This window comes from Pezoporus wallicus, unplaced genomic scaffold, assembly GCF_028554395.1.
Source record: "Pezoporus wallicus isolate ANWC-B61680 ecotype Strahan unplaced genomic scaffold, APGP_CSIRO_Pwel_v1 contig_7293, whole genome shotgun sequence".
NCBI classification, from domain to species: domain Eukaryota; kingdom Metazoa; phylum Chordata; class Aves; order Psittaciformes; family Psittacidae; genus Pezoporus; species Pezoporus wallicus.
In genome coordinates this window covers 2,380,185-2,404,582 of record NW_026637242.1, presented here as the reverse complement: position 1 = coordinate 2,404,582, position 24,398 = coordinate 2,380,185, and the positions used below count along the sequence as shown (strand labels likewise).

General features: G+C 43.0%; 1 protein-coding gene across 6 annotated transcripts in view; it reads left to right on the top strand.

Moving 5' to 3' along the window:
• The window catches only part of ZNF462 (zinc finger protein 462), a 96,445-nt gene that overhangs the window by 25,082 nt on the left and 46,965 nt on the right, over positions 1-24,398 (top strand). For all 6 annotated transcript variants that reach the window (XM_057404412.1, XM_057404410.1, XM_057404407.1 and 3 more), the window contains exons 2-3: positions 17,357-17,608; positions 18,196-23,672. In XM_057404412.1, coding sequence (XP_057260395.1) covers positions 17,389-17,608; positions 18,196-23,672 — 5,697 coding nt within the window. In that variant the 5' untranslated portion in view covers positions 17,357-17,388. The remainder of the gene's footprint in view (positions 1-17,356; positions 17,609-18,195; positions 23,673-24,398) is intronic.

The window sequence follows — 24,398 nt, the reverse complement described above, 5'->3', positions numbered from 1 at the left end:
CAGAAACTGTGCAGGTAGAAGCTGTGCAGTCTTATCTGCTTGTATGCTGCCTCAAGCTAGTGTGCTAAAAACCTGGAGCCTACACTTCTGACTGCATGGAGTGGGCAGATGTAGTTTCCAGAACCCACCCACCTCAATCCATGGGTGTACTCCATAGCAAAGGTAAACTGGGTTTTTGGCTAGGCTTCTTCCAGCTGCAGCAAACATGTTTTATATCTCCTTTGACAGCTACAGGGAAAAAAGAAACAAACAACACCAGAAAACAAAGAAGAGGTGTTACCACTTCATATCTCTGCCCAAGCGAAGTAACAGTCACAGCTGCCCATGACAGACTAGGCTTTTGGCAGAGCTCAGGCTGGTTCTGCTCTACAGACATAGGATGAAGCATGTTCAGTATGCTTCCTTCAGCAGGAATGCCAGCAGTATTTTGGATTACTACACAGACTGCTCTGTGTCTGTGAGCTCCTTCTGCAGAGTTTGGGTTCACATTAAATGGAATCAGGAGTCTTTGGTAGGCTGTGCATGGCTCTGAGCGCAGACTGATCACCTTTTTTGGAAAGTTAGGTTTTCTTAGACAGCCAGTCTCTCAAAATGGAACACTTACTTTATTGAAGCTTTTCAGAAGACACATCCTAGCATTGCATACTGGTTGAATGTCCACTGAAGGTGATGCTGTAGCTTAAAGGTTTTGTAGGCTTGATTCTTTGCAATCCAAACACCTTTTAAAAAATCTGTACAATATCTGGGTCTTGTTTGTGGTGATGTCCTAACAATGAAGGGTAGGTGCAACTGTCAGCATGTGAAAACTAATTGCTTGGTTTGTTCTCATAAATTTTGTTAGCCACTGGAGTGGAAATGTGCACATCCTTTGTGGCTCCAGCTAGCATCTGTGAAAGAGAGGTTTGATTAAATCAAACTTCCTCTTTTTTGGTCATGAAGAATGCTTACAGAAGACATTCAGGAAGACCTAGAGTGTACCTTTTTGCAGGTATTTTTAGAAAGGTGTGCCATTCAGAAGATTGTGTATGATGACTTCCAGTAAGTTTTGACAGTTTTTTTCCCAGATATTTGCTAGACAAAAGAATTGTCACCTGTTATTTACAAGAGTTTGGGAAGATAGTAGAAGGATTCAGCAGTTTGGGCAAGATCTTATTAAGAAGAAAGCCTCTCAGACTTTTATAAGAATTTCAGTTTTTCTGTCAATCCTTCAAAAAAAAAAAAAAAAAAAAAAATCCTTCCTCACCCCCACAAAAAGGTCCCTTTTTGGATGACACCCTTTTTTCCATGTCCCTCCTTCCACTGTGATATCAAGTAATATGAGGGCTAGAACATGTACACCATCCCTAATCTCTGTTTCCCCTGGGATTCTGCTCCTCAACTGTGCAGACATTTTGCTGAGGTGACCTAAATTCTTCAGCAAAAAGCCTCGATTCTGTGCAGAAAGCTGGAAATGGAAACTCCAGTTAAGAAGTAAATAAAGAGATAAATAAAGAGCATCAGTTATTTATATCCTTGTGTGTGGTGTATGATTTACCCCTGCTTCTGAAGTTTGAACTTCTGGTGTACTGGAGAACCTTCCATTTGTAGTTGTGGGAAGTTAGCAGTGGGATTTCAGGGACAGTGGCACAGAAAGGTAATGTGGTGTAACGGGGAAGGGCTGGAGTCTGGAAACCCACTTTCTGCTGTTGGCTGTGCCATAGACTAGCTGTGTGACCTGGAACCAGGCTACTTCACTTCCCTGTGCTGCTCCATTACCAGGTAAAGGAAGAAGGTTCTCCATGGTGCAGACTCACTAACCTTGGTTTTCACACACAGGGAGCCTACAACAATGTTGTGTGGTCTGAGGTTGCATGAGTCACATAAATAGGTGGTAACTGCATGGAATTGAGTGTCAGCATTACTTGATGTACTTGTGTCTTTTTGTTCCTTACATGTTACCTAGAGGTTGTGAATCTTCAGATTTTTGTCAATGATTTGAACCTGTTTGAAAACCAGGGGAATAATTCAGTCTTTTCTCTCCCTGAGAGCAAGTCACTTCTGCGCAGTTAAATGACTTGTTAAATACATGGAAACCTGAAATATATATTATTTTTTGTCTTGCTTTGGTGTTCCATAAACAGCAAAAGGAAAAATGAATTTTCTGCAGGATGGGTTGTATACTTTTGGCATAGACTCTTTTGTCAATGAAGTCCTAAATTAATGTGAAACTTCCACTCTGCGTACATTCCTGCAAACAAGAACCCACGCTTGAATGCTTGTGCAAGAAACGAATAAAAAAGTACAAATGCCCTTTATTCAAATAAGTTTTAAAGGAAAACAAATTCTACAGTGGATTACAAACCACATTCCATTTTTGCTTTTTTTTTCCTCTTCCATAGCATAACATGATGTTTGCAAACATAAATGAAGTATCTCAAAACACTGTCAGTATGGTTTTGGACTCATAAGGTTCATGTATGCCTCTTTTGGGGATGAAGAAAAAAGGGAGAAGATTCACCTGACTGACAAGTGGTCTTGCTGAATCCTCTGTCTGAAGGACTGTTCACTTACCTGGTCCCATACTAAAAAGAGACGTATTTTTTATGTCTCTTCTCCATGAGTAGTTGAAAAGATGCATCCTGTCCTTTCAACCAGGACAAATCTGAGGACACACAATTTTATAACAGTTGCATCTATCGACTTTGTGGGTCTTTTTGTTTTGTTTGGTTTTTTTTCGGGTTGTGGTTTTGTTTTTTGTGTTTTTTTTTGTTTTTGTTTTTTTTTTTCTTCCCCTCTTGCTTGTTTCCATCTTTGTTACTTTAGTAAGAAGAAGAAAAAAGAAAAATTTCTTTATATGGTTCTGCTTTGAAGTAATCCTGGTTTATTTTAAAACCTCCTGAGCTGGAGGATTCAATGACACTTGATCTGCTGAAAGTATTTACGTATACCTCCTGGAAAAGCAGTAAGTTGGGAAGTTTGTAAGTTTCTTCCCTTTAAGTCAAACTTTGGTTCCTTTTTTAAGTGGTTCTATAATCATTAGTAAAACCAATTGCAATTATGTACTCCTTTGCTTTGGAGCTGTAGAAAACAGCATGTGCATCTCATCAGGTTGAAAATTCTGTTGGGTGTTTTCAACCACCAGGGGTTGAATCTTCTTGTGTTCTTTTGCATATTTTTTTTAATTCACAAAAAATGTTAACTAAAAATGTTCTTATCCACTTGCATCTACTTTCCATGCAGAGTAAATGTCCAGGTTTTTCTACCCATACAGTTACTTTAAACAGAGGTACTGCATTTTCAGAGAACCTTCCTTAAGTCCAAAAGCACATCCCAAGTGTGGGTGCACCCTCACTTCTGGTTCTTCTCACACACACAGCTTGGTGTGTGACACGCAGGATGACCAGGAGGCTTGATGAAAGTGTTCGTAGGAAGACATGCTAAGGTCAGTTGCAGAGGGCTTTCTTGTGAGAACTGTAACACTAAGAGGGGCCTTCAGAATAAAATGGATCTGCTCCATATGCAGATACACAATGACCTGATTGTATTTCTGTTTTGTTTGTGGATCTGTTGGCAGTCAAGTTGGTCTGTCCCCTCCATTCCAGAGAGCTCATATTCCCTGGAGGAGTTACGCTCTCTGCAGGCAAAGCAATGGCTAAGTGTACCAATGGCTAAGTGTACCACTCTTGGCCAGACTGGTTTCCAAGAGCCAAGTGTGGATGGGCTTCTGGTTGTAGCCAAAAGCATGTAGCCAAAAGGAGTATCTGTCCTGAAGAGCCACTGTCCCCTGAATTTTCAATTACATGCCTGCATTTGCAATCAGGGTATTTTTTCCTATTTGGAGAAGGCCCCATGTTTGACTAGGCATACACATGAGGACTTCTTAAAAAATCCTTCTGCTTTGATTTTACCCAAGAAGTCTCTTCTTTTAGGCCAGGAAAATTGAAAATCTCTTCCAATCTTTATCTTGCTTTAGACAGAGTGCTCTTTGGAGACGTGTTGAGATTTCTGTGTCCAGCCTCTTACAGAAATCAAGCATTTGGGTTCAGTTTACAGGTTACACATATTTTCAAAGGTTAAGGAAACTAATTTATCCCTTCTCTCTGGAGTGGACTGTTACCTTATTCCATAATGAAGATATGCCATCTTCTTTCAGAGTGTTTGAATAAAACATGGTGGCCAAGTTTCAAATTTGTAATAACCTGAGGTAGCTAAAATCTCTAATGAACTATTTCTAAATTAAGAGAAGCTGTTAGTTTTATTCACTGGGTTAAATTGGGTGGCTGGAAAATACAAGAACAGGGTGTTCATGGTCTCCTTTTTTTCTTTTCCAAAGAGATACTTTTTATGTTGATGAACTGGTCTTGAACTAAACTGTCCTTACGACAAGAGACATATTTTATATGTAATTTAAGAATTGTTTAGATACTCTGGGATAAAGTTTTGGCAACAAGTTTCTTTTTTATCAGCTCTTACCTCTACCTTTAGGGTAAAGAAAGAATAGTTTCATTTTCTTCAAAATGAGAGTAATCTTATGAGAATAAGAACTGATTATCTTACTCTAAAATTGAATTTTGTTACCTTCCTTGTTATTTAAAATGCTTGATAATTTTTCAGTTTTAAATGATTAAATGTAAAGCATTTACAACAGGAGAAAAAAACAAGGTGTTGTGTAATAGACTTGCAGAAAAGAAAAAAGCCACAATAGTTCTGCAATGTCTACATGCTTGCAAGGATTGTAGCGTTTGGTTATAATCTCAGCCCTTCTCAGCCATGGGCCTTATTACAAAGAAAGGCTTCGTTATTTTTTGTTCTTTATAGTCCATTTCCTGTTTGGGTATTTCCTACGAGGAAGAAAAAGAAATTGGGTCTTAGCGTCTGACCCTCAAACACCTTACTTAAAGCAAAATGGATTAAACTAGGACAGAAGAACTCCATTAGGAGCTTCATCATCTTATCACTTTTGATTCAACTCAGTTTTAATAATAGTTTTCTCCTTAATTTGAGTGTGTACAAAGTAGTCAGGGGAAAGGACTGCTTATTACTGGAAAAATGAGAAATAAGGCTAAAAAGGAGTTGTTTTTTTTCTTTTTGTAGGGAGATCATTCTTTATTATCTGCATAACAAAGTATGTTTCTCTTTATAGTCAGGGAATATCACCTTTCTCCTGGTTTAATGTAATAGTTTCTAATGCCTTTTTGACCCAAACACTTCCTGCCTGGAGAACTTCCATTAAACTTACTTATTAATTCATAGATACTGTGATCCATAGTCCTAGGATCACTCAGAATTTTTCTGCACCACCTCTCTCACTCTGGAATGCACTGTAGATGTTCCACTTAGTCTAGAGACTGTCTGCTGTGTATCACCATAAATTGAGCCAGTATGCTATTTTAATTATTTTGTACTTGGGCTTTATATATTACACCAACTGCAAAAATTTCCATCCTGGAAGGACCAAGTGGATGGAGATGGATGTTGATGGGGGAGTAACAGAAGCAAGGTTCTCCTGGGTGTTAGCTGCAATTTGTTCCTCCTCTTCAGTAGTATCATATCAGTGATAGGACTGACATCTTGCTGCCACCAGCCCCAAAAGACAGAGGATCTTCACTTGCACAGGTGGAGAAGATCTTTAGGGGGGGTTGTCAGAAGGGTGGCAGCCATGTAGTAATCGCTAGTCTGAGATCTGTCAAGATACTGAAAAAGTATATATTCTTCTACCTGGGGCTTAGATGCTGCCTGCCATACTGCAAATGAGGCAGTGGGCAAATAAAAGTGTATGCTGCCTGGCATTATAAATGGGTCAGTGATGGATGTGTATTACCTGAGGAAATGAACTGGCTGAGAGAGAGGCTTCTGCTTACTGCCCAGCAAATGTCAAATATAGCAGGAAGCTTGGGGGAAGGAGAGGGATAGCTGGAGACAAAGGCAGCGTTAAAATAGCTAGAATGTCAGTGGAGCTCCTCAAATGAAGTGTTTCTGAGGAGTAGATTGGGAAAGTAGAATGATCTTTAGACACTGTTCATCAGTGTTTTCTTGTCCTCCAATAGGGTTTCAGCCACAGATCGTGCTTCTTTATAGAGCTGTGCATGAAGCACGGGTCTGCATGAGGTGATGTGCTGTTCTACTCAGCTTTGCTTGCTGTTACAGAACATGACTTCTGATGCTTTGGTTTTATAGGGTTAAACCCGTTCCTCTGAATGCCCTTTTTCATCCTCTCCACATGCTCTCTGCACAGGGTTAACCCTTTAAAGAAGTAGCTCTGGTGCATGTAAGATCTCAGGATGGGCTGCAGGAGAGAGCTACATCATCCCTAGGGTCCTTATAAAGCTGAGCTCTTATGGTGTGAAAGGCAGGTGATTGGCTTTGGCTCACTTGGATTTGATCCACACAACATTTTGTTGGTTCTCAAACACCCAGTGAATGTCTCTTACTTGGAGAATCTCGAATGTCTACCAAACTGGGAGCTTCATATTTGTGGTTTCTGAGTGCTAGTGACTTGATTTCCACCTCTGTTACTACACTGGGAGTCCCTCCTTGTGTTTTAAACTAGCTGTGTTAACTGGTATAATCTTGGATCTCTTAAAATGAAGATTCTGTGGTCCCTAGAATATTGCAGCAGTTTATGGGTCCCCATGGTTTGGCTGCCACCACAGTTTATAAGCTGTATTTAGCCTCTGCAAAAACACAGTGCTCCTTGCAAGCTAACATTGGTCTTCTCTAAAGCATCTTTGCAATTCAGCAGCTACATCACTGCAAATGACCATGGAATGGAATGGATCATGTACTTCTGAGTTGATTCCTTCTGAAGGTAAGATTATCTAGAGGCACTGGCTGTTTTAAGGGCAGATGGCCATCAGGACATAACCTTTCCTGTCTTCAGTCACGGCTTTGCTCTTTCCCGCTTCAGTTCATGGTCTAGCAGGGTATGTAACTGAGTTTGTCATACCCAATTCGTTACTGGCAGGACCCCCTTTATAACAGCTCTGACTTTTCTTGGCAAGAAAAAGATCTTTTCTGGAATTACGCCAGGCTGAGGAGCCTGCCCCTCCCCCTGCTCCTTCCAGGATGAGGCTGGTAATTCATCCTTTGTGTAAAGAGCCTCCAGAAGTTGTTATTTGCAATGCATGAGAAGGAATTGTGTTGTTTCTGGAGCACCCGGGCAGAGTGCAGTCGTGCTCTTCAGCACCACCTGCTGACATCTTCCTCTCCCACGTCCATGTACAAGGGGCAGTGCACTTCTCTTAACTCACAGAAACTGGACTTCTTGAGTAATTAATAAAATCCTTTTGGCTGGAAATTAGAAACCTCAGACCCACTGCTTTCAGTTGCATTATGCCATATAGAGAACACTAAGGAGCAGGGTACAAAAGTGAAGTTGCTTGGCTCTGGTATCTGTTTTCCTAGGTTGGATCAGCCCACTTGCCTCTTGAACATGTATGTCTATTCCAGAGGGTGTTGAGAGGTTGAGCTGTGTCAGTGAGGTGAATAACTTGCACATTTCATGTGACTATGTAGTAGAGAAACCAAGAAGAAGACCACATTTCTACTCTAGAGTTTTGCCCTCTGCTGTAACATCTTCCTCTTAAATCTTGGGAGGATTTAGATGTATTTTATTTGAAGGTGTTTTGACTTGAAAACTGATTTAATGCTTTTAATCTGTGTTTTCTTTCTCTTCTTCACCTGGTAGGAAAGGAAACTAAGTTTATTCTATAAGAATGGGTGAAGATCTGATCAAAATTCCCCGCTTTGTAGTAGAATTATTGTTGCATCTTCTTACACATGGCTGAGGCAGTATTCTGTTCATTGACTCTGGTGAACTACAGGAGAACTTGACAAAATTGTCTGTATGTCTGTATTTGCACCTCCACAACTACTTTTGTGCATTAAATACCTGACATACTTAATATGGGAAGAAGTCCTACGCTGACCATTTACTTGTTCAGATTCTTACACACATTTAGTGTCTTTTTGAATCCTTTAGGGATTAATAACTTGCCAAGAAAGTAATTCAGAAGATCAGAAAAACCCATCCTAGTCTTGCTTGGAGCAAGAGTATTTAATATTCGAGAGCATTCTCATAGGTGAAGCTCTTTATTCGAAGACTCAGTTGCCCATGCTTTGTACCATGTAATGCCTCACAGCTAACCTTCAGGAATGAAAGAGAAAAAAAATGTCAGAATGGCAACTCTCAATTTGTGTTCTAATTAAGTTGTGGTGCTTCCCCCCCCCCCGCCCCCCTTGGTTTTATTTTAAAAGTTTGAAGTTTGAAAGTATCCTTCAGGCATTTGGATAATCTCTTCATGTTTGGTTTTTCATTTATTTATTTATTTATTTTATTTATTTATTTTTTTAAAGACACCAGAAGCCCAAAGAAAGCAGAAAAGACATAATTTGTGAGAACTAGAAGAAGAGTGATCAACATTCCGGTTGCTTGAATCAGTAAAGCCCCAGCCTGATGCTCTTTGTAGTTTGGTTACTTATATCTGAATTGTCTTTGTTGATTTGATTTCCTTGCAAATATCACTTGGGTGTAAGATGAAGTATTCTACCTTGGACTTTTTTCTTGCTAGTAAGTTTGTGTTTTCTGCAGTGAGACAACTATTATAGCTTGCTTGAAGCTGCGGACTGCAGTCTTTTCCTCAAGGTAGCTCTCAGAATATGACATTGTGCTCTTATCTGTGAAGCTCCTTTCTTTCATACTTGCTTGTAAAATCTGTGGTTTTTTTTTCTGCTAGGGTCTTACAGTGAGGTGGCTAACAGGAATTTATGTTAAGTACCCATGTTTGTTGTCTTTTTGTTTATTATTTGGGGGGGGGGAGGGTTAGTTTAGTTTTGTTTTGTTTGATTTGATCGGTTGGTTGGGTTTTTTGGGGAGGTGGGAGAGTTGTGTGTTTGTTGCAGTGTTATTGTTTGGTTGGGTTTTTTTTCCATTTTTTGAAAAGTCATAGTCTTGGAGAACCAGTTGAGCCTATAGCAGTATTCATTATTTGGACTCATTTCAGGTCAGTTATGTGTTTTTGTTTTAAGTTCCCCAAAAGAAAAATAACCAGAGGTTCTGTGAATCCTTAATTCTCCTCTTGAACTGAAAAACCCACCTATGCCTCTTGTAGTCTCTCTTCCACAAGCTTTAAGAGTAATGTGGTTTATATTGCCTTTAAAATGTAGAAGATTTTGCTAGCTATGCGGTACTTTACAGTGATACATAGTATGGTATCAGGTATGTTAAATGAATGCATGTATTCAGGAGCATAAGTAAATAGTAACTGTATAGGGATCAAGAAAGTTGGTCATCCTGTTTTCTGTGACTGGGAGATTTCTGGAAAGTTTGGAATCTAATGTACAATGAATGTGTAGTAGGAAGACCTCCTGTTGTGGAATCAGACCTGGAGCCCACTTCAGGTTCAAACTGCTTTTCAGATGGCTGGAAAAGTACATTTTAGGAAAAAAATGTGTCTGTCTCTGCTCTATTTAGATAATTGTTTTTTTACTGTTGAGCTGTAAAGCATTTCTAATACACATTCTTTCCTGAATATAAATATTGTAATGCATATTTCCAGGTAGGTCAACAGAAATATTTACTGAAAGAAATGGGTGACAGGATCACAGGTACCAGCATGGGCGTAACTGTTGAGTATCAAAATGTAATGCATGACCCAAAACTGGACATTAATACGGAGATCTTGATCATAAAAGCTGTTATGGGTGATAACATTTTACCACAAGTCCTTTCCGTGAAAATACGAACCACAAAATAAGTATATGGGAGTGGACAGTTGCCACCCAACCCATGGAGTTCTATCAAAATCCAGTTCTATGAATTTAAAATAAAAAGTGAAAAAAGAAATGGTATTTCATTTTAGTTTGTTTTGATACCATCTTGGAGGAGTAACTCCAAAGACAGCCTTCAAAGGACCAAGATTCCCAGTAGCTTGACTGGAATTTGGTCATTGGGAAAGACCCAGGGTTGAGTAGATTTGCCTGACTGTAGTTGAGAGCTGAACTTACTCTTTGAATTCCTCATTAATTAAGCTTTGTTTCATTAATGAAAGATGAGGCTGGCTTCCTCCAGTTAGAATAGTCATCAGGTTTCCAGTTTCTCAAAATGTACGAATCTGTGCACTGTTCCCATGATTTTACTCATTATTTTACTTGTTAGTCCTTGTTCTCCCTGTTGTGAGAGGAGCTTCCAGCATCTCTGTCATATGTGAGCTGAACCTAATCAGGAGCCCACACGGCATGTCTGGAAGGTCTTCACTGCAGCTGTAGGCACTGGTGTCCTGTAAACCCCAGGTTTCTCTGACAGGGAAAAATGCCTGTGGTGTTACTCATGGGAATTTTGAAAACCTCACGTGTCTGTAATGAGTTGCTTGTGCATCACATTGTGGTAGTGTTCGGTAGTTTATTTCTGGTAGCTTGATCTCCCAACAGCAAGGGTACTGGGGAGACCAGACCAATAATGAAGCTTCCTGCATGCTTTGAAGGAAAAAGATGACTGTGGTGCACGATGCCAGCCTCTGCTAAGACATTTTGTTCATGCTGATCTGCTTTGACCCAACATGCTATGTAGGAGCTGCCCAGGCTCCCCATGAAGAGGGAGGTAAGGGCCTGGCAGCCTGGGACCATCCCACAGCCCTAGCAGGGAGCAGGGCAGGCCAAGGGACAGCTTCAGCCGCAGGCACTGGGAACCTCCCTGGGCACCATCCGGGCCATGAATATGGCTCAGCACAGCCCTGGTCAGGCTGGCAGCACTGGGTAGGGTCTGACGGTGCCAAGGGGTGAAATGGTGTCCTGGGCTATGGGGTAGCCCCAGGAGGGCCATTCAGGAAGAGGGAGTCCAACCATAAACCTAACCACTGCCAAGTCCACCGCTAACCATGTGCCTAACTGCCATATTTACATCTCATCTTTTAAATGCCTCCAGGTATGGTGACTCAACCACTTCCCCAGGCAACCTGTTCTAGTGCTTGATAACTCTTTCAGTGAAGAAACTTCTTTCAGCTCCACCTTGGGGCAGAGTAAAATGAAAGCTGTGTGCGCAGCCTGTGTGTATGAGGCAGGGTTGAGGATGCCTCTGATCATGTGACCAGAGGAAGGCTTTCAGAGGTAGTGATTTCTTTGTTTTACAATGTTACTAATACTAATCTGGAAGCTCACATACTGTGTGTGGTCTGACTGACCTTTTCAGTTGTGGTTGTGCATGTGCATATTCTTAACTTCTAGAAGCTCTGCTGACTCCATCTCAAAGTATAACGGATGGGTAGTCAAACCACAGAAGCTCAATTTTGAGGTCACTGCCTTGGGCTTCACAATTAATTGTGTATTTTGAAGCTTTAAAACCAAACTTAAACATAATGATTTGTACTACTTTGACTGCTGCCAAGTCCTGTAATGACTGTTGTTCAACAAGCATAATTATCTTTTGTTTTGGATTTTTAAAAACCTAGAAATCTAATGCAACTGTGTATCTGATGTTCTCATGCATTTATGAGTGTAGAAGAGGATGTCAAATACAATTTTAGATTTCACCTTGGGTCTTTAAAACTGTGGCTTTGAGAATCTCTTTTACCCACCATTTTGGAAGCTTTCTGCTCAAATTAAAACAAGAATACATCCATATTAAACATGAAAACCGTATCTTTTAAACAGAGGTTGTAAATGCAAATTAGTCAGACAATGGCATTTTAATAATCTGTTTGGTGAGGTTAGCATCCCATTAGTAAGGGTGTTTCAGAAGCCACATCATCTGTAGGCAATGCGGTCTCAAAAGATTGATTGCAAGTATGTTAAAGAGCTTGTGGGATTTATGGATACATTTCATGGTGGTTGTTTTGTTTTTTTTGCCTGTTTTTTTTTTTCTTTTTTTTTTCCTCCAGACTTCCTGTTCTGCTGTTGAGTTGGTGGATTTGGTAACTCTCACTCCACCTCCATTCTCCTCTAAATTTGCTTATTGTGTTGTTTGACATTTTGAAGGATTATGGAATCATAGAATCATAGAATAGTTAGGGTTGGAAAGGACCTTAAGATCATCTAGTTCCAACTCCCCTGCCATGGGCAGGGACACCTTACGCTAAATCATATCACCCAAGGCCTCGTCCAACCTGGCCTTGAACACCACCAGTGATGGAGCATTCACAGCTTCCCTGGGCAACCCATTCTAGTGCCTCACCATCCTTACAGGAAAGAATTTCTTCCTTATATCCAATGTAAACTTCCCCTGTTTAAGTTTTAACCCATTACCCCTTGTCCTATCACTACAGTCCCTAATGAAGAGTCCCTCCCCAGCATCCTTGTAGGCCCCCTTCAAGTACTGGAAGGCTGCTAGGAGGTCTCCACGCAGCCTTCTCTTCTCCAGGCTGAACAGCCCCAACTTTCTCAGCCTGTCTTCATACGGGAGGTGCTCCAGCCCCCTGATCATCCTCATGGCCCTTCTCTGGACTTGTTCCAACAGTTCCAACATGTCCTTTTTATGTTGAGGACACCAGAACTGCACACAATACTCCAAGTGAGGTCTCACGAGAGCAGAGTAGAGGGGCAGGATCACCTCCTTCGACCTGCTGGTCATGCTCCTTTTGATGCAGCCCAGGATACGGTTGGCTTTCTGGGCTGGGAGCGCACACTGAAGCTGGCTCATGTTCATTTTCTCATCAACCAACACCCCCAAGTCCTTCTCCACAGGGCTGCTCTGAATCTCTTCTCTGCCCAACCTGTAGCTGTGCCTGGGATTGCTCCGACCCAGGTGTAGGACCTTGCACTTGGCATGGTTAAACTTCATGAGGTTGGCATCAGCCCACCTCACAAGCATGTCAAGGTCCCTCTGGATGGCATTCCTTCCCTCCAGGGTATCAACCAGCTTGGTGTCATCGGCAAACTTGCTGAGGGTGCACTCAATCCCACTGTCCATGTCACCAACAAAGATGTTCAACAAGACCGGTCCCAACAGCAATCCCTGAGGGACACCACTCGTTACTGGTCTCCAGCCGGACACTGAGCCGTTGATGACAACTCTTTGTGTGCGGCCATCCAGCCAGTTCTTTATCCACCGAGTGGTCCATCCATCAAATTGATGTCTCTCCAATTTAGAGACAAGGATGTTGTGCGGGATGGTGTCGAACGCTTTACACAAGTCCAGGTAGATGACATCAACTGCTCTACCCCTGTCCATAGGTTCCGTAGCCCCATCATAGAAGGCCACCAAATTGGTCAGGCAGGATTTCCCCTTAGTGAAGCCATGCTGGCTGTCACCAAGCACCTTGTTGATTTTCATGTGCCTTAGCATGCCTTCCAGGAGAATCTGCTCCAAGATTTTGTCAGGCACAGAGGTGAGACTGACTGGTCTGTAGTTCCCTGGGTCATCCAATTTCCCCTTCTTGAAAATGGGGGTTATATTTCCCTTTTTCCAGTCGTCAGGAACTTCACCTGATTGCCATGATTTCTCAAATATGATGGCCAGTGGCTTCACAACTTCATTTGCCAGCTCCTTCAGGACCCACGGATGGATTTCATCAGGACCCATGGACTTGTGCATGTTCAGATTTTTAAGATGGTCTTGAACCAGTTCCTCTCCTACAGTGGATGCAAGGTCTTCATTCTCACAGCCCTGTGTCTGCCTTCCAAGACTTGGGTGGTTTGGTCAGAGCCTTTGCCAGTGAAGACAGAGGCAAAGAAGTCATTCAGAACCTCAGCCTTCTCCAAATCCTGTGTAGCCAGTTCTCCTGAGAGCTTCCTGAAGGGGCCTACATTCTCCCTAGCCTGTTTTTTATTTGCTATGTACTTGTAGAATCCCTTCCTGTTATCTTTAATATCTCTAGCGAAGTTTAATTCTAACTGAGCCTTAGCTTTCCTAACCTGGTCCCTAGCTTCTCGGACAACATCCCTGTACTCTTCCCATGCCACCTGTCCTTGCTTCCACTTATTATAAGCCTCTTTTTTTCAATTGAATTTTCCTCAGGAGCTCCTTATCCATCCAAGGAGGTCTCCTGGCCCTCCTGCTGCACTTCCTTCTAGTTGGGATGCAACACCTGAGCTTGTAGCAGAGAGCTTGAGAATGTGCTGTCTTAGCTGGTCATGATGGAAACGTGCAAATTGTCTTCTGTGCTTGGGGTGTGTTTCTTCCCAGTGTGTTAACATCTGCACTCTAAATGCTCTTTCCTGCTGGGTAGGTGGGTCTCTCTTGTTTTGTGTACCATGCAGACCAAAAAGAAGGAAGACATACATTGTGTTTCAGAGGTTTTGTGTGGTTGGTTGGTTGGTGGGGATTTTTATTTATTTGGTTTTTGTTTGTATTAGTTTGTATTTGAGCTCAGAATGGCAGTTTGCTTTTCTCTGCCTTTGTCCAATGCCTAAATTTTAAAGAAAAATGTGGAAATGGTAAAGCAGAATTCTTTGCAGTATGCCTCATCCTGTTTTCAATGTAATGCATGGTGAAAACATCTAATTGAAGACCATTCAGCTGTACCTGATGTTTGTTCCTCATAGCTGCAGTAAAATTAACCTCTTTTCTGACTTACTGCTGCCTTTGTGATACAGACCCTGCTGATATTCAAGCTGGAACCCACTAGAAAGTCTCCATCAGTTTTTGTAATCAGCAGCTATTAATGATCTTTCAACTCTTCCTTCTGATCTGTAGCAGAAGGGTACTATTGGTTTAAGGTTGTCTAGACAGTGTCCAGTATCTTTGAGATACCTTCTCCAAGCATGAGTGTATCATGACTGCTGGAGATGGTGATGCTGGTAGTTGATAATCCTGGCAGCTCTTGAAGCTGCCAGGATTATCTTCGTTCAGAACCTCAGGTTTGCTCTTCCTCCTGGTTTTCTACTTTGTAAGCTGGCCTCAAGTTTCCAAAAGGGACAGGGCTGAAAGCATTTTGCGGTGGTGTTTCTAAAGGGTCTGAAGTTTCCCGGGGGGGTGGGGTGGAGCGTAAGGGGGGAAGAGCAGATTTGTGCGTGTGTTGTTTTTCCTCTCTTCTACACAATGGAGCTTTCAGAGAACGTCTCTTAAAAGGCATAGCTACAGCCTTTGTGTGAAGGGTGTGTCTGCTGGCAGGGTTTGCTGATGCAGACAGGCTGGCTGGTGATTAACAAAGGTCATTAGACTTTGGAATCTGGCAGGGGAGTGGGGTGGTGTGTCTTCTGCGCCAAGCAGAAGGGCTCTCCAGGGACAGGGCAGGCGGGAGGCCCCCCCGCCTACCACTCCCCCCTCCCCTCCTTCTGGGAGGCTCAGCTGTGTGTTTGCCTCTGTCTGTAGGACAGCTTGGGCCAGTGTCTTGATGCTGTAATGCTGTGTTTCTGGAACAAACCATCACATCTGTCATCCATGGGACAGGGGAGCCAACCCGAGGAGATGGTTGCAGGCGATGTGCTCAGGGAAAGAAGGTGCTGCTTGGGCAGTGCAGGGGGACACAATCTGGGGGACAAGTCATGCAGGAGAAGTGGAGATGTGTTCTAGGGATGCTGATTTTTCAAACATCACCCATGAAGGAGGAGGACGAGAAAAAGGGGGGGGGGGGGGGAAGAAGGAAAAGGCTGGTGTGCTTGAGATGAAGCTGAGATGAGTGAGGCCATGTTGTGCACAGGCAAGAAGCTCTGAGCCTCGGAGTGCAGTTGTCTGAGCTAAAATGGCTGCTCCCAAAGCTCAGAGGACTAGGGCAGCTTAGTGAGTCTTAAAGCTTCAGTGACGCAGGGGCTCATATCTCTTGAAAGTGTGATAAACACATTCAGCAGAGCTGTGGCTTGTTTGGCTGAGATGAAAGGACTAAGCTTGGGGGATGGGTAGTGAAAACTGGATGATCTGCTTTTCTGTGAAGTGCTCTAAATGTAGGAGTCGTCTGCTCCATGGAAAAATTTGTTTTCAGGTCTAATGGACTGTGCTAAAGGAGACGTGGGGTGGGGCTTCACTCACTGCTGTAATTTGATCCAGAGCAGATAGCAACCTCTTCCACACAATTTGGTCTGGTGCTTGCACATAAAAGCTGGAGTATCTCGATTATTATAACTTTGGTAGCTGAAAAGAGCTTCTGCAGCATTCATCTTCTTGATTGTTGGTGGGAGAGAAAGGACGTAGTGCAGCCTGCAAAGTAATGTAGGTAAATATGTGGAGAGCCTCTGTGCTCAAACTGTCCAGAATTTGACCTGCTGGAAGTTTATTTTAGCAGGCTATCTGAAGAAGCATTCTTTCATATAAAAATCCTGATGTATTACCCTGTCTCGCTTCAGTGCCCTAAGGTTTTGGAGCATTCTCCTTGATGTGGAAGTAGGTTCATACTCCACGTACAATAAACACATGAATTTTTTTTTTTTTCGGTATTTTAGGCTGCCCTTTTGTCTTGGAAGTCTGAATGTTCAGTTTGTCATCCTTTCCCAGCACAGCACATGGAATCTTAACGAAGTAATCTTGTAATAACATAGGAAGGTTGCTCTCATGCCTAAATAGTGCACAGTGCAAGGGTGTCAAAGTCTTTTTTCTTGCTTGTGCTTTGTTTCTCCTCTTCTTCGTGGCAGTGCATAAACACACCACCACAGTTCATCTTACCATATCTTATGTTGCTTTGTTCTTCAAGGTATGCAAGGCTGTGGGATAAATCGAAGAAGTCATGATGTCTCCTAAGTCTTTATAACTCCTGTTTTCATTGTACTTTTTCAGCATTCCTGTTCTCATTGCTGTCTTTTTCTTCCTTCGGCCCTCTCTGTCCCCCAGACTGCTGAGGTCGTTTCCCCAGAATAAAATGAAATTGTAAACATTTTAACAATGAATAGAAATGCCCCTACAAAGCTTGGGGAAAGTAGGGCAGAGCAAAGCATTCTACCTTGGTCTTGTGTACCTGCATCTCACCCTGCTGTTAAGTGTAGGTTTTCCACCAACATCAGGACTGATAGGGTGTTGAGAAGAAAGGCAGGCTTCTTCCTGTAAAGGCAGTTGGTCTATGGTAGTAAACCAGGCAGGACTTGTCAACTTCCAGGAGGGCTGGGTTGGTCTCATAAGGTTGTCAATTTCAGTGTATGGCTGGGAGTAATGGGCTCCTTCTGTAGCATATGGGTTATGGTCTTAAATGACACAAAATTCTGAACAACAGACATATCCTCTCTAATGGAAAAGCCAAGAGGGCAAAGACTGAAATCAATAGCCACTTGTCAGAAAGTTGATTCTAGAGTTGAGTCAGCAACTTGTGAGCTACCTAGGCAGGACTTCATGTGAATCTGAATTTATGTCTCTTAATATGGTAAGTAAAGGTTGAGTTTTACACCACAGTATTTGCGGAATCTCTGGAAATGACAGTCTCATTATAGGTTTGGTATTACCGTATTACCTATTTTCAGGATTTCTTGTAACGGCATTGGTGTAGAATATATCTCCTTCTTCTTTCCCTGTTTTTTTTTGCAGGATTTTCTAATGTAAAAGATCATCGCTGAACCATGGAGGTGCTGCAGTGTGATGGCTGCGATTTTCGAGCTCCATCTTATGAAGACCTAAAAGCTCACATTCAGGATGTTCACACTGCCTTTCTGCAGCCAACTGATGTCTCTGAGGAAAGTCCTAGCCAGCCAAGGTCTGGTTCCATGAATGCTAGCAACCAGACTGAGGTTGAATTTTCTTCTGTAAAGGATGAATTTGCAATCGCAGATGAAATGGCAGGTAAGTCTCAACTCAAAGACTGACATCAACTGTTAAGATCTCAACTCTAACTATTTATTTTACGTGTGTCTTATTTCAGTATGTCTTAGTTTAGTTTGAAAAACTCATCTTTATTGCTATATCAGCAAAACAGATGTCTAGCTTCAGAGCCATATTGGTTCTGACCGTGGCTTTTTCTATAAATGCAAGCATGGAGGATGGTTTTATTTCCCAGCTGCTTTTCATGTAGTTCTTAATACTGCTTTTTGTTTTCAGAGTTTTGGGTTGTTCTTCATTACTGTGAAACACCTCAAAATTTTCAGGTTTATTAGTGTACTGGGTTTATTTTTTCCTCAAGAAGATTGTTTTGGAAATTATCTGTATCAAACTATATACCTCAGTCATGTATATGTACAAATTATGCATAATAATAATTTTTATGATCATTGCCAAATATGTAGATCTCACCATAAGTAAGTGAGGGAATGCTAGTGTAATTATCATCTATTGAGGATGTAGTTGCATTCTTACGCATACAGGGTGGGCGGAGAAGAAACCTTATTTCTTGGTTTAGTTTATTAACATACATACCTTAATTCTCATTTTAGGGCAAAATGCAGCAAGTCAGATGGGGACTGGAAGTTACTATAGCCAGAGCCAGACTTATTATGGTCAGCATGTGGCTCCAAATCCTAAACCAACCAACAAGTTTTTCCAGTGCAAGTTCTGTGTGCGTTACTTCCGTTCCAAAAATCTCCTCATAGAGCACACACGCAAGGTTCATGGAGCACAGGCTGGGGGGAGCTCAGCAGGCCCACCAACGGCTAGTTCCCTAAATTACAGCATCATGATGCATGAAGGGTTTGGCAAAGTTTTCAGTTGCCAGTTCTGTACCTACAAGTCACCCAGGCGTGCGAGGATTATTAAACACCAGAAAATGTATCACAAAAACAACCTGAAAGAGACTTCAACTCCTCCTGCTGCTGCTGCTGCTGTGTCTGAATCAACATCTGCTTCTGTGCCAGTGCAGGAACCCTGCAAGGAGCTGCCTGCAGAAGTGGTGGAGCGGAGCATTTTGGAATCCATGGTTAAGCCCCTGACAAAGTCTAGGGGCAACTTTTGCTGTGAATGGTGCAGCTACCAGACACCTCGAAGGGAGCGCTGGTGTGACCACATGATGAAGAAGCATCGTAGCATGGTAAAAATACTATCAAGCCTGAGGCAGCAACAAGATGGAACCAGTGCACCTGACGTGCAGAGTAAGAGTGCCCAGAATGCCTCCCCAAACTCTAATTATATGTCCATGAATACAACAGGACGTGAGATGTTGAATGCCAGTGTCTCAAACTTCAGGAGCTCTATGGGCAATTCCCTTATCAGGCCCAACTCTTCTACATCTTCTAAGTTTTCTTCTGTGTCTTACCCTCAAATGAAGCCGAAGTCACCTCACAACTCGGGCATGGTTAATTTATCTGACAGATCCCGCTATGGAATTGCTGATATGACAAATTCTTCTGCTGACCTGGAAACAAGCAGTATGCTGAATGACTCCAGCTCGGATGAAGAACTAAATGAAATGGACAGTGAGAATGGCTTGAACTCCATGGATCACCAGACCTCAGGAATGTCTGCAGAGCAGCTGATGGGATCTGATGGCAATAAACTATTGGAAACAAAGGGAATTCCCTTTAGAAGGTATATGAACAGGTTCCAGTGTCCTTTTTGCCCTTTCCTGACGATGCACCGCCGCAGCATATCCCGTCACATTGAGAATATCCACCTGTCTGGTAAGACAGCTGTGTACAAGTGTGATGAATGCCCTTTCACCTGCAAGAGTTCATTAAAGCTTGGTGCCCACAAGCAGTGTCACACAGGAACAACATCAGACTGGGACACTATGAACTCTCAGGCTGACAGCATCACCTCTTCTTTGAACGACAGCACAGTGTCTTACGAGAGTGGAAATATAAATGGCAGGAAGTCAGCCGGGATGATGGAACCAGTGCAGCCACAGCAGCAACAGCAACAACAGCAATCACCCCAGCCCCATTCACAGCATCCATACAAGTGCACAATGTGCAACTATTCCACCACGACTTTGAAAGGCCTCAGAGTTCATCAGCAGCACAAGCATTCATTCTGTGACAACTTGCCAAAATATGATGGGCCGCCATCAAATACACCACAAGAAAGTGAGGCAGATGCTCACCCCTCTGCCAGCACAGTGAAGAAGAGCCAGACCTCCATCCTTGGTCTCTCATCTAAAAATAACTTTGTGGCAAAAGCCCCGCGGAAAGTGTCAAATGACTTCCCTTTAGATCTCTCACCAGTGAAAAAGAGAACTAGAATCGATGAAATAGCGAGCAACCTGCAGAGCAAAATCAGCCAAAACAAACAGCAAGAAGATGCTGTGATTAATGTAGAGGATGATGAGGAAGAGGAGGAGGACAATGAGGTGGAGATAGAAGTGGAGTTAGACAGAGAAGAAGAACAAACAGAACCAATGGTAGATGTTTCCAGTACTTATGCACCCCAACAAATGTGGGGCAGAGAGGCTAATGATTCCCAGAAGGAAACAAACTTTAGAACCATGCAACATGACTACAATTCCACCAATGGAGCAGAGATTGAGCTCACTTTATCTGAAGATGAGGAAGACTATTACTCTTCTGTCAGCATGAAGGACCATCAGAGCCCTAATGCCTCTGTTCTGGGGAGCCAGTCGAACATATATGGTACTGATCAGAACAATGAGAATTCAGAGTTTAATGACTCTGGCAGACTTTACTATTGTAAACACTGTGATTTCAGCAACAAATCTGCCAGGAGTGTTAGCACTCACTACCAGCGAATGCATCCCTATATTAAATTCAGCTTTAGGTATATCCTGGATCCCAATGATCACAGCGCAGTATACCGGTGTCTTGAGTGCTACATTGACTACACAAATTTTGAAGATCTGCAGCAGCATTATGGAGAGCATCATCCTGAAGCTATGAATGTACTGAACTTTGATCATTCTGATCTGATCTACCGGTGCCGCTTCTGCTCTTATACAAGCCCCAATGTTAGAAGCCTGATGCCACATTACCAAAGAATGCATCCCACAGTGAAAATTAACAATGCAATGATATTTTCAAGCTACGTTGTTGAGCAGCAAGAGGGGCTGAACACAGAGTCTCAGACACTGAGGGAAATCTTGAATTCTGCTCCAAAAACTATGGCAACTTCCACCCCCGTGGCTCGCGGGGCTGGTGTGCCAGCTGGTTTTAACAAAAGTGCCACCAAGAGTTTTAGTCCTGAATGTGAAAACCAGAAGGAACTTTCAGTCAATAGCGTGGTTGTTTATGACTGTGACGTGTGTTCATTTGCAAGCCCTAACATGCATTCAGTTCTGGTGCATTACCAGAAAAAGCACCCTGAAGAAAAAGCATCATATTTCAGAATTCAGAAGACTATGCGTGTAGTCTCTGTTGAGAGGGGCTCTGCCCTGGCTCAGATGTCTTTTGAGCTGGGAACACCCATTTCCCCAAAATTGTCCAACTTGGGTTCTCCACCACCACCGCCAGACCTCTCTACTGAACTCTACTATTGCAAACACTGTTCATACAGCAACCGTTCAGTTGTAGGGGTTCTTGTCCACTACCAGAAAAGGCACCCAGAGATAAAGGTCACTGCCAAATATATCAGGCAGGCACCCCCCACTGCAGCCATGATGAGGGCTGGTGAATTGCCCCCTGGTATTCAGAGGCCACCTATGTCAATGCAACAGTTGAGCCGGGGTGGAACTGAGACCTCTGTGAATCCTCCTGAGAATGAAATGTTCTTTTGCCAGCACTGTGATTATGGAAATCGGACAGTGAAAGGCGTGCTCATTCATTACCAAAAGAAGCACCGTGACTTCAAAGCTAATGCAGACGTGATTAGGCAGCATACAGCCACCATAAGAAGCCTTTGCGATCGCAGCCAGAAGAAATCACCTGGCAGTGTGCCTGCTCACACCTCCAGCACTGAACGGGACAAGTCAAAGCTGAGAGCCCTCAAATGCAGGCAGTGTAGCTACACAACACCTTACTTCTACGCACTGAGGAAGCATATTAAGAAAGACCACCCGACTCTGAAGGCCACAGTCACATCCATTCTGAGATGGGCATTTTTAGATGGCTTGATAGAAGCTGGTTATCACTGTGAATGGTGCATTTATTCACACACAGAGCCAAGTGGCTTACTTGTGCATTACCAAAGGAGACATCCCGAGCATTATGTTGACTATACATATATGGCAACTAAACTCTGGGCAGGTCCTGATCCTTCTCCTCCTGCTCTAGTGATGCCAACAGAGATAAAGACCTATAAATGCAGAGACTGCATTTTTGAAGCATCTTCCATTTGGGATATTACTAATCACTACCAAGCATTTCACCCTTGGGCCATGAATGGAGATGAATCTGTGTTGTTGGATATCATTAAGGAGAAAGATGCTGCTGAGAAATGCATCCCACAGCTTGACGAAGGCGGGGTCAGGATGGATGCTGAAGACCAGATAACAGCATCACAGATTGATCAGGATGCAGAGTGTGCAGAGGATCCCAGCCTTTCCCAGGAAAAAACTGTCCAGCTGGCTTCTGCAAACCCTGCTATCTCCTCCACTCCGTATCAGTGTACAGTTTGCCAGTCTGAGTACAACAACTTGCATGGCCTCCTGACACATTATGGCAAAAAGCATCCTGGCATGAAAGTGAAAGCTGCGGACTTTGCTCAGGATATAGACATTAACCCAGGGGCTGTATATAAATGCAGACATTGCCCATACATCAATACACGTATTCATGGCGTTCTCACACACTACCAGAAACGACATCCATCAATAAAGGTCACTGCTGAAGACTTTGTGCATGATGTGGAACAGTCAACTGATATTGCTCAGAATGATGTGGAAGAGACAAGTAGGATTTTCAAGCAAGGCTATGGTGCTTATCGATGCAAACTCTGCCCTTACACCCATGGAACACTTGAGAAGCTGAAAATTCACTATGAGAAATACCACAATCAGCCTGAGTTTGATGTTTTTGCGCAGTCACCACCAAAGGTGTCTGCCTCAGTGGAGCCAGACCTGGTGACTGAAATCAAGGCCTCTCCAGAAATTGCTGCTGAGGATCTTGGAGAAGTATCTATGTCAGGACCTCATTTCTCCAGTTCTCATTTGGTGTCTCACACAGTTTTTCGGTGTCAGCTCTGCAAATACTTCTGTTCTACCAGAAAGGGGATAGCTAGGCACTACCGCATTAAACATAACAATGTCCGGGCACAGCCAGAGGGCAAAAACAACCTCTTCAAATGTGCCTTATGTTCGTACACCAACCCTATCCGCAAAGGGCTTGCAGCACACTACCAGAAAAGACATGACATTGATGCTTACTACACTCACTGCTTAGCAGCCTCCAGGACAGTTAGTGACAAACCCAATAAAGTGATCATTCCATCTCCTCCCAAGGATGACACTCCTCAGTTAAGTGAGGAGCTGAGGAGGGCTGTAGAGAAGAAGAAATGCTCACTTTGTTCCTTCCAGTCCTTCAGCAAAAAAGGTATTGTGTCCCACTACATGAAGCGTCACCCAGGTGTCTTCCCTAAGAAGCAGCATGCGAGCAAGCTGGGGGGTTACTTCACTGCTGTCTATGCCGATGAGCATGAAAAGCCAACCCCAATTGAGGAGAGGAGTGACTTTGAAAAGCCCGAGGTGGAGACTGAGGCTCAGGAAATTGAGTGGCTTCCCTTCAGGTGCATAAAATGTTTCAAGCTGTCCTTCAGCACAGCGGAGTTGCTGTGCATGCATTACACTGACCACCACAGCAAGGATTTGAAGAGGGACTTTACCATACTGGGAGGTGGCACACGCTCCCAGAACCCTGTCTACCAGTGCAAGCACTGTGATATGAAGTTGCATAGCACGGCAGAGCTGACCACACACTTGAATGGTCACAACGAGGAATTCCAGAAGCGTGCCAAACGTCAGGAGAGGAGGAAGCAGCTTTTGAGCAAGCAGAAATATGCAGATGGTGCTTTTGCAGATTTTAAACAAGAAAGGGTAAGGATCTATGTGTCTGGTCTCTTTCCCTGCTCCCAGCTCTCTGCCAGGGAGCTCACTACTGCCCACTTGCATGTTCTTTTTGACAGCCAAATGACCACAAGCTAATGAATGACTCAGCATGCCAGTGAGCTCCATAAGTCAATTACACATTCTGCCTTAATTTCCTTATTCATCCTCCTCATTTCCTTAGGTTCTGTCCTGCTGCTTCCTTCAGTATTTTCTTTACCTTCTTTCCTTCCTCCCAGCCTTCTGGAAGGCCATCTGTATCAGACAGTTAACTTGTTCTTTTGTGGGAAGGCTGCTGTGTATTTTGTTGCAAATTCTTTGCAAAATGTGGCTTTCCCCTCTTCAGCATGCTTCTGAAAAATGCATCAGTTGCCTTCTCAGTCATCTCTCAGTAGTTTCTCTGATTAAGCACTCAATATTGACATGAATCTATCTGGTGACTGAAAATTTGGGCAGGTGCCTCATAAGCAGAGGACCAAATTGTGCTCTTTTTCTTGCCTGCTTACCTGTTTCTGCTTCAGTTTGAAGTATGCTTGCTGTAGAAAAGCTCTGCAGAGCTGTTGGGGAAGTTGTAGGGTAATAGAAGAGCAGTTTCGAGTTAAAGTGAGCAGTTTCTAGGGGACCACTGTTAGGCAGAAACTGTGTGTTTATTTTGGAGGCATTTAAAGATGTCAACAAAAATCAGCCTTTGCAGTTCTGGAAAACAGGGCATATGTA